General features: G+C 54.0%; 1 protein-coding gene across 1 annotated transcript; it reads right to left on the bottom strand.

The window, feature by feature from the left end:
- Nucleotides 1-280: 280 nt before the first annotated feature.
- Nucleotides 281-2,838, bottom strand: TNFRSF13C (TNF receptor superfamily member 13C). The gene is made up of 3 exons (XM_077783137.1): nucleotides 2,694-2,838; nucleotides 2,128-2,328; nucleotides 281-594 (listed from the first exon to the last, which is right to left on the bottom strand). The coding sequence occupies exons 1-3, from the start codon at nucleotides 2,836-2,838 to the stop codon at nucleotides 281-283; spliced, it is 660 nt and encodes a 219-aa protein (XP_077639263.1).
- Between the last annotated feature and the right edge of the window lie 8,711 nt (nucleotides 2,839-11,549).

Here is an 11,549-nt window from a genome sequence, read left to right as displayed (position 1 = left end):
CATGTTGTGTCTCCTCTGCCTCCTCCTAATGGTTCAGCCATGGCAGCTGTCAACAGTTCATTGTAACTCAGTATGATCCACTTTGCCTTCCTCCAGCATTTACAGGTATAACTTGGGACTCAGCACAGAAAGGACAGTCATCTTAACAGGCTGATCTTGCTAAAGGCAATACCTGGTCCTCACAGAGCTCATACCCATGGAAGGCTTCACTCATCCCAGGAACAGTCTGTCAGTGTCCACAGGGTTTGGCCAGAGCACTCCTGCTCCATTCCCCTTGCCCTCAGACTCTCTCCTCTCTGGCACAGTTCTGGGTGGTTTTGGTGGTGACCAGCACTGTGGCCCCCAGCTCAGTGGCAGGCAGCGGGAAGCTGTGGTTGCATTCCTCAGTCCGGGGGCACGCAGCAGAGAGCAGAACAATGTCGCCATCAGCATCGCCTTGGCAGCACGGCCTCTGCTTTGCCCTGGCTTTCCTGGGTGGCCCCAGCATCTTCAAGCTCCCAGCAAGATGCAGGCATGGGGCTGGGTTCAGGGCACCATCTCCCTCTGGCATGGCAGAGTCCTGGCTGGGCAGGGGGCTGGCGATGTCTGTGTTTTCTAAGAAGGGACAAGAAAAGGGGGTCACTGGGCTCATGGAGTGGGGTCAGGCAGGTCCCAGGGAGATGGTCCTGTCCCTAGAGGAGAAGATGGATCTGGAACAGGAGGAGTCTGCAAGGTCCCCCATCTCTCCAGCTGCAGAATTTCTCCTGCTTACCACCAATGGGCTTTTCCCCCATTAAAAGGCAAGAGGGAAGGGCTGAAACTTGCACTTCCACTTTGAGTCCTCTCACTCAACCCTGCTGGCAGCAGAAGAGCCCAGCCCGTGGCAGCCTCCCCTCCCCGACTGCCTCTCACTTAAAAATAGACTTGTTTACACACTTCAAACACAGGCGTGTGCCTCCAGCCCCAAGCCTCCTGCCACTTCCCACACATCCAGTGCCGCAGCACTGGGCATGCTGTGGTGCAGCCTTGGGGCACACAGGGGATGTGGACTAGAGTATGCAACAGGAGACTTAGTAGTGTCTCCAACACTCTCCATAACAGCCAGATCTCTCTCACCCCTGGATTTCTCCCTTCCCTTTCACTTTTGGTATTTTTCTTAGGCATGTGCGTCATGGGCAGCCACGGAGTAGAAAGGCCCTGGGTAATGTCCCCCTGGTCTGAGTCACCATCCGGCAGTGCCAGAAGCGTGCAGGCAAGCCAGGGCACAAGAACCAGCTGCCCACTGTGGACACCCACCCGGGTCATGGGGCAGTGGTGAGTGCCAGCATCTCTATGAGGCAGCCCCTCCTGGGGGTCCTGGGAAGCCATACCCCCTACCTGGGAATGGGGAGGGGTGAGGCCAGGCAAGACCACTTCTGAGAAGATTGTTTAAGGCTGAATCAGTGCCAGTGCAGGGGCCCCCAAGGCAGGAAAGAGTTGCCCCAACAAAGTGGGCCATCATGGAGTACTGTGGCCTTACTCTCCTGGAAGTACCCTGATAGGAAAAGCTCAGCCCCATTCCTTGAACCCAGCCCTAATTTTGAGGCAACTATCAACGGGGCTGGCCCTGACATCCCACTGGGGTCTTTGGGATGCATGTTGGAGGATGCTGGGCATCCCAAGCACAAGAAGCAAGCTGGGCGGTCCACATAGGACCTCTACTGCAGTGCCACAGGGAGAGGCTGCCTCTGGAGCCATCCCAAGGTGTCCACCACTGCCCCCACTCCATCCATGTTCCGTTGGCTAGTGGGGGAGAGGGTTCTCACAAAGCTACTACTCACCAGTGTTCTGTATGTGTCCCCTGTGGAAAGGGCATGGTGCCAGGACCTGCTTTAAGCAAACAAAGGCACAGGGAGACCCAGCAAAGAGAGGGATGGCTCAGCAGGGTTGTGCTGGCAGTCAGGCACAGGCATAGGTTCCCAGGGAATGCAGGACACTGTCACTCAGGCAGTGATTCAGGTGCCCCAAAATGCCATGGGATGCCTGTGGAGCTGATGTTGAGGTGGAGGAGTTAGCCTGGGCTGTGCCTCAGTGGAGCCAGCAGTAAGTGATCCCACCTACCCCAGGGACCTCAGGGCGTTGTGAGAGGGAGAGGAAGAGGTCTCCTACCTTTGTCCTCTTCATCTGCTGCCCTCCTCTTTCTCCTCTGCTTCCCCTCCTTGCAGGCCAGGAAGACACAGATGGCAGCCAGAACCAGGATGAACCCCACCACTACTGGGACCCCGAAGATCAGGAAGGTGCTGGTCACGGTGGGTGCCAGGGTCGGCTCTGCTGTGGGGTGAGATGCTGGTAGTGTCAGGAGGGGGAAAGCTGAAGGAGGAAGGAGGCCAGCAGCATTTTTCACCTGGCTCGCTGGCCTGGGGGCTGCAGTCACGGGGAAGAAGTGTGGCATTTAACTGTGCCCCACCTGCCACCAGCAACAAAATATCCCCCTGCTTGATGAGATCCCTAGGGTGGATCATCCAACTTCTCCCTACACCATGTTCCTCTCACTGGCTGCCCTCTTCCCCTCTGTTTTAAGTGAAGGTGGTGCTCCATCTTCCATAGCCACCTCCATAGCCATCCTCAGGAAATGGTGCCTTCCACTTGCCCACCCCTGGGGTGCCCCCAGCCTCCTTGGCCCACCACCACCCAGCCCAGGGGAGCTCAGACTCCAGCTTCCCTTGTCCCCTTACTTGTGTTGTCCTGGAACAGGTCGGAGCACTTGATGCATGACTTGGTCAGGGTATCGAAGCACTCAAAGGAGAGGCAGGAGGGGGCAATGGCAGCTTTTCCTGATGAGGACATGGCAGAGTGGGAGTGAGAGCCCAGCTCTTGCATGGCGTGGCAGTGACAGGGCCGCCGGAGTGTGAAATCGCAGCGCCCCAGGTCCCGTGGCAGAGGGAGATACAGTCTGTCAAGCTGCGTCGTCTCCCTTGGGGCTCACAATCGCTGCTTGGCCTGGGGCGGATCTTCACCAGGGAGGAGGAGAGCAAGCAGCCAAGCCCTACCCCTGCCTGCCTTTGCAATGTGCCCTCAAACTACCCCTCTCCTCCAAAATATGCTCCCGAAATCCGCACAGCCCCTTGTGTGCCTCTGCCACGCAGCACCTCGTACCCAGCCTGACCTCCTTGATTTTCGCTCCTCCCCAGCCCACCTGCATGTTGCCCCCAGCCCAGGCAATGTCCCCCAGCCTGCACCCTCCTTTGCTTACACTGAAAAGCCCCCTCAGCCTCCTCCAGTGTTTACAGGAGACTTTCCTGTACACATATCTTTTACAAGACTACATCCCAGGGGCACAGATCTGTCTTGGATTGAAAATGCAAAAGACTGGAGGAGAAAGGATTGAAAGGGCACTGATGTTTCCCCTTTTAAAAGATCCTACTGCCCCGAGGACACATCCTGCCAGTGACAGCTCTGCAAGCAGGCCAGCTGTTGTATGTTCTTCATTCTTACTGATGGTGCTCTCCATCACCTCACTCTCTCCATCCTCTCCAACGCAGACCTAGACCTGCGACTCCTCAGCACCCTGTCTCATTCTCCGGGGTTCAGATCTGGTTCTGCTCAGTAAATGTGCAGTAAATGGGCAAAGCAGGTCACACCAAGCAAGTCTGGTCCTCAAACCATTGGAAGGGATTAAAAAAAAGCTTTAATAGTCTCAGGCATTCCTAATCAGGTGCAGGTGAAATGTTCTGCCACCAATACCCACACATCAAAGCCTGATGCTTGGGACCTGAAGAGATGGATTTCAGTGCTGTAGGTTGATCTCTTCCATTCCTGCTGATCAAAAGTCACATACTCTTTTTCTTCACTCCATTGGAAAGAAAGGGGCCAGCTAGACTTGTTGGCTGGCTATCAGCTGAGGGAAGCAACACTAGTGACCTGCCCTACCCAGGAGACCCCTAATAAGCCTTTACTGCTGGAGTCATGTTCTTCCAGCAGCTACAGCATCTGGACTCCTTCTAGTTAGGCCTCTACTGCCCACTGTCCTGGATCAAGGCTGGGAGGGGAGGAGGAAAAAATCCAAAGGGTGCTCTGGCTCAAGGTGACAGAGCACCAGGTGCCCCCACTTGGCAGCTGAGGTCCTCTGAGACAGGCCTGAGGACCTGGTCCCTGAATGTGCCTGCCCATCACCAGTGACTGTTGGACAAGCTGAGCCCACAAGCTTCACATCCCACTCCTGAATTTCTGAGTAGGATGCAGTCACCAGCTCCCCATGCTGGATCTCAGCCCACATGCAGTTCTTTGGTACCCCATGCCCTGCAGGGGAGGAGCTGCCCTGCAGCACATCTCCCTCCCTGCCAGCACCATTTCCAGGGGATAGTTTGCATCATAGCAATGTCAAAGCAGCCCCAACACAGTCCCAGCCCCACCGTGGGCACTGCAGGGCTCCAGGCAAACCAAAGTCTCAAAAAACTCTGGTGACTCCCTACCAGTTCCAAACCTGCCATGATTTCACTTCCCCTTCCAGCCAGTGTGCCCAGGCGCTTGCTCCCTCACCCCTGTGCCATGCCAGCAGGAACGGCTGCCAGAGGGCTGTGGGCTGCACTGAGGGGCTGTGAGACGCCAGCCATTCTTGTGCCTGTGGCTCAGCTATTCCCACTCCATCTTAGTCAAAATAAGACTCCCCAGTCAAGTGGGGGCAGGGCAAGCACTTCCCTCTCTCAGCACAGCCCTGAGCCACAAATGGCACAGACAGTTCAGCACCCTCTGCCTCAATGCTTGCCGTGAGCAGGCTGTGCTCGCCCTGTGCTCACTGGGGCAGCTGGGTCAAACAGCAGCACATCTCTCCATATCCCACTGCAGCTGACCCTCTTCCTCTTGCACACCCCAGGTGAGGACCAGGGCTCAGGTGCAGGCATGGGAGTGGGAGAGTCAGGTGTCCAGCAGCAGGAAGGAATGGAAAGCTGTCATGCAGAGTCATGGTCCACAGCAAGGGGAAAAATACAAGCCAAGGCTCACTCCAGTCCACATCTAAGTTCCACAGCAGAGAGACCTAGCAAGGAGAGGGCACATGGAATCTTCACTGTCCCCAGTAGGCAGCTCTCAGAAGTGCAAGTGAAGGGTCTAGGGCCAAGAAAATACCTTTTCTTGTGGGCTGGTGGGGCTGAGGACATGCACGTAGGCAGAGGATCCTCACAAAACCTCTGGTGCTCTGTCAGGATACCTATCCCCAAACCACCTCCCTGCTCCAAAGGCTTTGCTGCTCCTCTTGCCCTGGGGTGTTTCCACCTGCTGGTCTCCTTTGCCCTGGGGTGTTTCTACCTGCTGGTCTCCCTTTCCCGAAGAGGTATGCTTCTCCATCATTCCCGTTTGCTTCACCTCTCAAGTGCCCCCACTGTACTTCCTCCATGTCAATCATCTCTCAGGGACCCCCAGCCCTTATTTCTGTGGATCCCACCACAGGACTGTCACCGTGCCCCTCTTCCCCCTGTCTCTCCTCCCTGCTTCGCTTAAAGTGCGGGGTGAGAAGTGGTTCCCAGCATCTGCTGTACCACACTTACAGATTAACTCTGCAAGCCCAGTCAAATATGCACAATGGGGAAAGCCCAAATCAAGTAACCTACAAAGTGCTTTCAACATGGAGGGCAAGATTTACATTAAAGCTCTGGAGCCAACAGATCCCATTTCAGTACATGGAAAGAAAACTTGAAGAAAACTTGAAGCCCAGGGATGGCAGCTGTCATGATCCCAGGTCCTGTTACATGGAAGGAGATTGCAGCCTCATTGCTGCCACTGACATTACCCTATTCCCCCCATTTACTCATCCCTCTTTATCATGCTCTACAGGTCTTCCCTGCACTCATCCCAACTCGTCTACCTCCTCCTGGGCCAAGAAGATATGTTTGAACTTACACATGATAATGCTTTCTCAAGGAGAAAACCAGTGCTGACTACCCCAGCAGCACTCACATGTGGGCCTGCTCATGGGCACGGCCCAGGTTCTGGGCATCAGTTGTCCCCCTTTTCATCTCCTCCATCTTTGCCTCCTCTACCCTTCATAACTGTGGTTGATCCTTTTTGGAATAGCAAAAGTTAAAGCTTGGTGAGTAGTTTGAGCTGTTTGCATCTCAAAGCTGAATACGCTTGATAATCACACAAATGCATAATTAAAGAGCAGCAAAAATGACTCACTGGATAAGGAAATGCGCTTTTCTTATCTCTTCTGCAGAGAAATGAAAACCCCAGGAGCCTGGGTCTCTGGCTAAGTCCTTTTATTAAACAAATAAACCAGAAAAGATATCAAATGAGCGATTTAAGAATTATGTTTTCATCTCGGAGTCAGGCAGCTCGATTTCCAGTGCTGTTTGCTCCTATCCCACACCTGGAGGGCTGGCTTTGGCTGAGGTCAGCTGAGATGCCTGGGATCCCTTTGGGAGACAGGGCAGTGCTGCTGCTCCAGGAGCATGGAGGGTTGGCAGTGGCCTGTGAGGGCTCGTGCACACATGAGTGACTGGACTCGTGTGAGCGGTTCCTCTGGTGTCAGGGGCAGGTGAAGTGACTCACGCACGCACTTGTAAAACCTCATGTAGCAGAAAATATCCCCCGAAAGTTCACCTTGTGCTCGTGCACACCGGAAACCCGAAGGCTTGTCGATCAGAGAAGCTGTGAGGTGTTTACTGAGCAAACCCAGTTACCTCAGGACAAACCTTGGCATGATGCACCCAACGCCTCAGGAACATCTCAGCATAGCCTGAAACCTGCCCCACATTCAGATGGTCCAGTAGAATGCCTTGGCTGGAGCCAACCCCTAAAGCCCATTCAGCACCTCATCCCAGCACCCCTTCCCCAGCACCCCTTCCCCAGCACCCCTTCCCCAGCACTCCTTTGCTGGCTGATGGGAAACATCCCTTCACAAAAAGTACCACTATGGCTATTAGGAGCAGATTTCTCACAGCTCCACCTTCTCCTCATGATCCACTGGGATCCTTACTAAAGCCAGGTGGGCTTACAGACAAAATCTGGGAAGATTTTATTAATAATATGGGAAAGCAAGGGTTTCAAGGGATTCACAGTCACTTTAAACCCTAGATCCCTCTGTAGGTGCTCTGCTTCCTATCAATGGGGTTTGTGACACTGCTCAGCCATCTGCATGAGGTGTTTGGTGTGGGGCAGTGCCCCACCCTGTTGAATGGAATTTGTCTCCCTGCTCCTTGTTTATATGTCCCTGGACCTCTGCTTGTCTGCAAGGCTGAAGAGAAAACAGCAGGTGTCCTTGCCTCCCTCTGCAAGGGGACCTTGATAATGCTGAACACCCAAATTAGGCTTCTCCGTGGGCTGCCTGTTGAAGAACCCTGTGGAGTTACAGAAGGGTGAGACAACCCTTCCTGATCTCTGACTCCCTCCGCCCATTCCCCCTCCCTGATCCGTAGAGCCCAAGAGGGACACAGCAGCACAGAGGACATGGGAAAAACCTCCCTTGTCTGATCCAGCCCTGGAGGAGCTGAGTCCCTGATCTCCCCTGATGGGGAGGAGTGGGGGGTGTTTCCACCTGGTGTGCTGGCTGCTTTTGCTGCTCTGCAGAGTGTGGGGGGGACTCAGCGAGGTTTGGGTCTCTGGCTCTTGCAAGCCCCCCCCACATCATGAGCAACACAGTGTTAACTGAGCCTGGCTCTTCTGCCTGAATGTGAACAAACAGTATTCAAACACCCTGCCCACACAGCCTTGCAGCAGGGATGCTGCCCCCACCCCCACCCTGAGGAGAAGTGGCATCTTGTCCTGTCTCCCTTGGGCAACTGGGAGGAAGGGGAAGTGCCCCCCCAGTTTTGCCTGTGGCTGTTCATAGGGAGTGTTCACGTGCCGTGACAGGCCAGGCAGCACGTCCAGCACCAAAACAGAAACCAGTGGCTGAGGGTGATGTGCTGCCACAGGAAAAACCTCAGAACAGGTGAGTTCAGCCAGATCATGCATCCTTGATGCTAGGGCAGAAATCTCCCCCGTACTCACAGTGAGAAGCCCCACCACTGCACTCTCAAGGCATGAATCTCCAGGAGATGACCCCAGACCCAAAAATCAAAGCCACACTTGCCCCACTTTCTCTACAATATCCTCCAGCTTCCCGCAGACCTTTAGGTTCAGCCTGCTGTAAAAAGCCAGAGTGATTTTACTTGCATAGGTGTGAGCGCAGAGTAATGTTATGATTTTCCATGAGTGTATTAAGGATGCAATTTTACAAGAGAACTGACAGGTGGATTTGGCCTGTGCACCTCCTCTCCTGGCTGGTATCTGGGCACAATGTCTTGGCCATCCTGCCAGAGTCCAGAGAAGAGACAGGAGTGCAACACACAGAGTAGGGAAGGAGATAAAGGGGAGGATGAAAATCTGATGCAGCTGCAGGGCTGAGGAGGTGGAGAGTGACTGCCAGCAGCCCTGTGCTGTATTTACCACCCCTGAGGGTGAACTCCAAGGAACCTGTGGCAATGTCCATTGATTCCCTTTCAAGGGGAGAGCCCTCCTCATAGCTCGCAGGCATTCCCTCTGTAACAGCCACACCAGCTTCTGAGCTTTTGGGGATTCGAAGGCCCCAGCTGCAGGAAGGATGAGTTGCTTTGGCACAGGCTGTCACAAGAAGGGACATGCTGTGGGTAGCGAACGGTTCTGCGAAGGCAGGTGGGTAAATAATCCTGCCTCCCAAGATCCCCTTCCCATTTCCTATCACAGTGTGAGCACCTATACGGGAGGTGTTGCCCTTTGCCACAGTCCCCAGGGAAGGCTGCCTGTCCATCCCCCTGGAAGATCTCCTAGCCACACAGGTCGCTTTCCCTTCCACACTGCACCCACAGCCCTGCAGAGGGCTAGACCACCAGAGGATGCAGGCAGGCTTCCGAGGGGCTGTGCAGCACCACAGCGTTTCCCATCACCCAGCCTAAAAATGAACATTAGAGGCTGAGGGCAGGAACAGCTTTATACCCCCTAATAATCTTGTCTCTAAGCTAGATAACTAGGACTGCAAATCCCTGGTGATAATCACAGCCACCATGCCTGCAAGCTCTCCCCCAGACCATTCATCTGGCTTGATGATGCTTTAAAGAGACATCTAATGAGGATAATCTGATTCAAATCCCCTCCTGCTTTTGGGCAGCAGAGCAATTCAGGCCCCCTCAAAGTCCTTCTTCCTCCCTGACTGTCTTTATTTCCCCTTCTTATATGAATCACCGTGGGGTTTCCTTTGCTTTTTGCATTACTATTTTAAATCTTTGATATGACCACTGCAATCAAGATTCAGTCCCTTTAGAACCTAATTAACATGAAATCAGACTCAGTTTTACTCATAGCCTTATAATGGGATGCCGGCCACTGTTTCAGCTCTCATTTTGGGTGCAGGGAACATTGCAGCCTGCTTAAAAAATTCCCTTTTTACCTGATTCAATCAGAACCACTTACAGGAAATATACAAACACATTTCAAGCTCAGCAAGAGAGTCAAGCTTTGGGAAGTGGGGAAGATCTCAATCATGCTCAGCTTTCAGTGCAGAGCAGATGGTGAACATTCCGACTATATAATTTATAGGACACCATCACTATGTATTAGTCCCATACAGTGGCTGAGCTCAGCCAAACCACAGCTCATGCACACTCAGGGGGACTCTCACAGGTGATGCTCCACATGCAACCTGGGTAAAACCCAGGTTTTGAAGAAAGCACATGCTTCATGTTTCATCTCCTTTACAACACAGAGCAGAAATGCACTGCAGCAGTCCTTGTCCCAGGTGGCCTTCCTTCCCCATAGATTGGGCAAATGCTTCCCAACCTGCAAACTTGTGTTTGAACTAGGTCTGCATTACACAACATCTACGTGCAAGCAACTCCCCTTCCCTTCCCTGTGAGCAGCTCACACAGCCGCATGATGGATGCCAGGGCAGCCCAAGGCCAGGTGTAGGGGTTTGTTTGCACTTCTTCAGGGCTGCCAAGCCATGCTGGCACATGCAGCGTGCTGGGGATCACAACGCCCAGGAGGGACGTGCATCACCATCGCAGCTCAATTTCAGCAGTGCCTAAGCCTCCCTGCCCTGCCTTTCACCCAGACACATACACAGTGGGTGCAGTGAAGGACCTGTAGGTCAGGAGGGGGAATTGCTCAGGGTGGCCAAGTTGGGTTGTAATGAAAAGGTAAAAAGGCAACCTCAAAGGGGTAAAAACTACCCCTCCGGTGCAAGGCGACGGCAGCTCCAGCCTTGTCTCTAAGGTTGCAAAGCTTTCAATCTCCTGCATGGCTAAAAAAGTCCTGGAGAAAAGTGTGCAAGACTGAGCCTTGACAGATGCCTGGTGTGCTATCCCAGGGCTTCCCCAGCTCCAGTGCCTTTGATCCTCTGCTGTTCAGCATAACAGTATGAGGCACTGAGTCACCCCTCAGTCCCACAGGGGAATGAGGATTAATTAGTTGATTCTAGCACCTGTCTTTAAAGATACTCCACCACCACATGAGCCATAGGTTTTTACTGAGCTGAGGCAAATACTGGCTTCACGTCTGTGATCTCTGGAAGAGCAAGAAAAAGAAACAGCAGTGGGGAGAAAAATTGAATATCCACAATGGGGCAATGCTGTCAAAACTAGCAGAGTGGCCAGCACAGAGGTTCAGAAGAGCTTTGAGCTGACCAGTGCAGACAATGATAGTGCCTCAAGGACTGCCAGCCCTCAACAAACATCCAAGGTGTTCCAACAGTCTGAGCACAGGGCAGGAGCAAAGCAGGCTCAGTCACAGCACGGCACTGTCACCTTGTCACTGCACGGTGAGCACATAGCAGGACCAGAGAGCTTTCATGGGAAGACAGAAAAGCAATACTCCATACTGACAGAAAATGGGAAAAGCCTCCTTAGCTTGTGTAATGCTGGCTGGGCTTTTTAGTTTTTTCCAGCATGCCTGAACACAAGTGCTTCAGCTGGCCCCGGCACAGCTTGTAGTGCCAAGAGGGTGCTGGGATGCAGAGGCTAGAGCGGACCCTGCACACCAGGGCCACCTTTCCCAAGGGGAGGTGTTCTCTCTCGTTATTTTTGTCCTTGCCCCACCTCGGTGCTCCTTCCCGCGACACACAGAGCCCACGGGGCTGTCGTACCCAGCCCGCAGCTGCACCTGGGCCGGCGGCGCGGAGCTGCCTGCACGTATGTAAAGCATGGGCCCCCTTGCACACACCGCTGACTTCCCTCGGCACAGGAGGCGGCGGGGCGGGCACACGGGCACGGTGCCTTTCCTGGCTCCTCTCAAAACCCCCAGCACACGGCAAGCTCCGGGGAACGAGGGATGCGACATCGCGGCACGTGGCAGGAGGAGCCTGTGGCAAAGGAAACGTGGCCCAGCACGGGCTGGGAGCCCACGCTGCTCAGCTGCCAAGGAGTCTGAGCAAGTCACGTCACTCCAGAGTCCCCCGTGCCCGACCTCTCCTGCACACCGGTTCTTCACAGCCAACACAGCCCCTCCCGCACAGAGCTGACCCGAGGGGATGCTTTCCTGCCTGCTATCGCCGTGCCGTATTAATATTTAACAGCGAGGAACAGATCCAGAGACTTTGATTTCCCCGCTGGCCAATTCAAGGATAATTGAACTGTGCAGGGAAT

The sequence above is a fragment of the Lonchura striata genome, chromosome 5 (assembly GCF_046129695.1).
Source record: "Lonchura striata isolate bLonStr1 chromosome 5, bLonStr1.mat, whole genome shotgun sequence".
Taxonomy (NCBI): domain Eukaryota; kingdom Metazoa; phylum Chordata; class Aves; order Passeriformes; family Estrildidae; genus Lonchura; species Lonchura striata.
This window is presented reverse-complemented; position numbering and strand designations above follow the sequence as displayed.

What these genes read in the sequence shown, in the direction of transcription:
- TNFRSF13C (XM_077783137.1), bottom strand. Translation starts at nt 2,838, where the DNA reads ATGCAAGAGCTGGGCTCTCACTCCCACTCTGCCATGTCCTCATCAGGA. An exon ending in CCTGTTCCAGGACAACACAA is followed by an intron (nt 2,329 to 2,693) that starts GTAAGGGGACAA and finishes TTCCTCCTTCAG; the next exon opens with CTTTCCCCCTCCTGACACTA. An exon ending in AGCAGATGAAGAGGACAAAG is followed by an intron (nt 595 to 2,127) that starts GTAGGAGACCTC and finishes GTCCCTTCTTAG; the next exon opens with AAAACACAGACATCGCCAGC.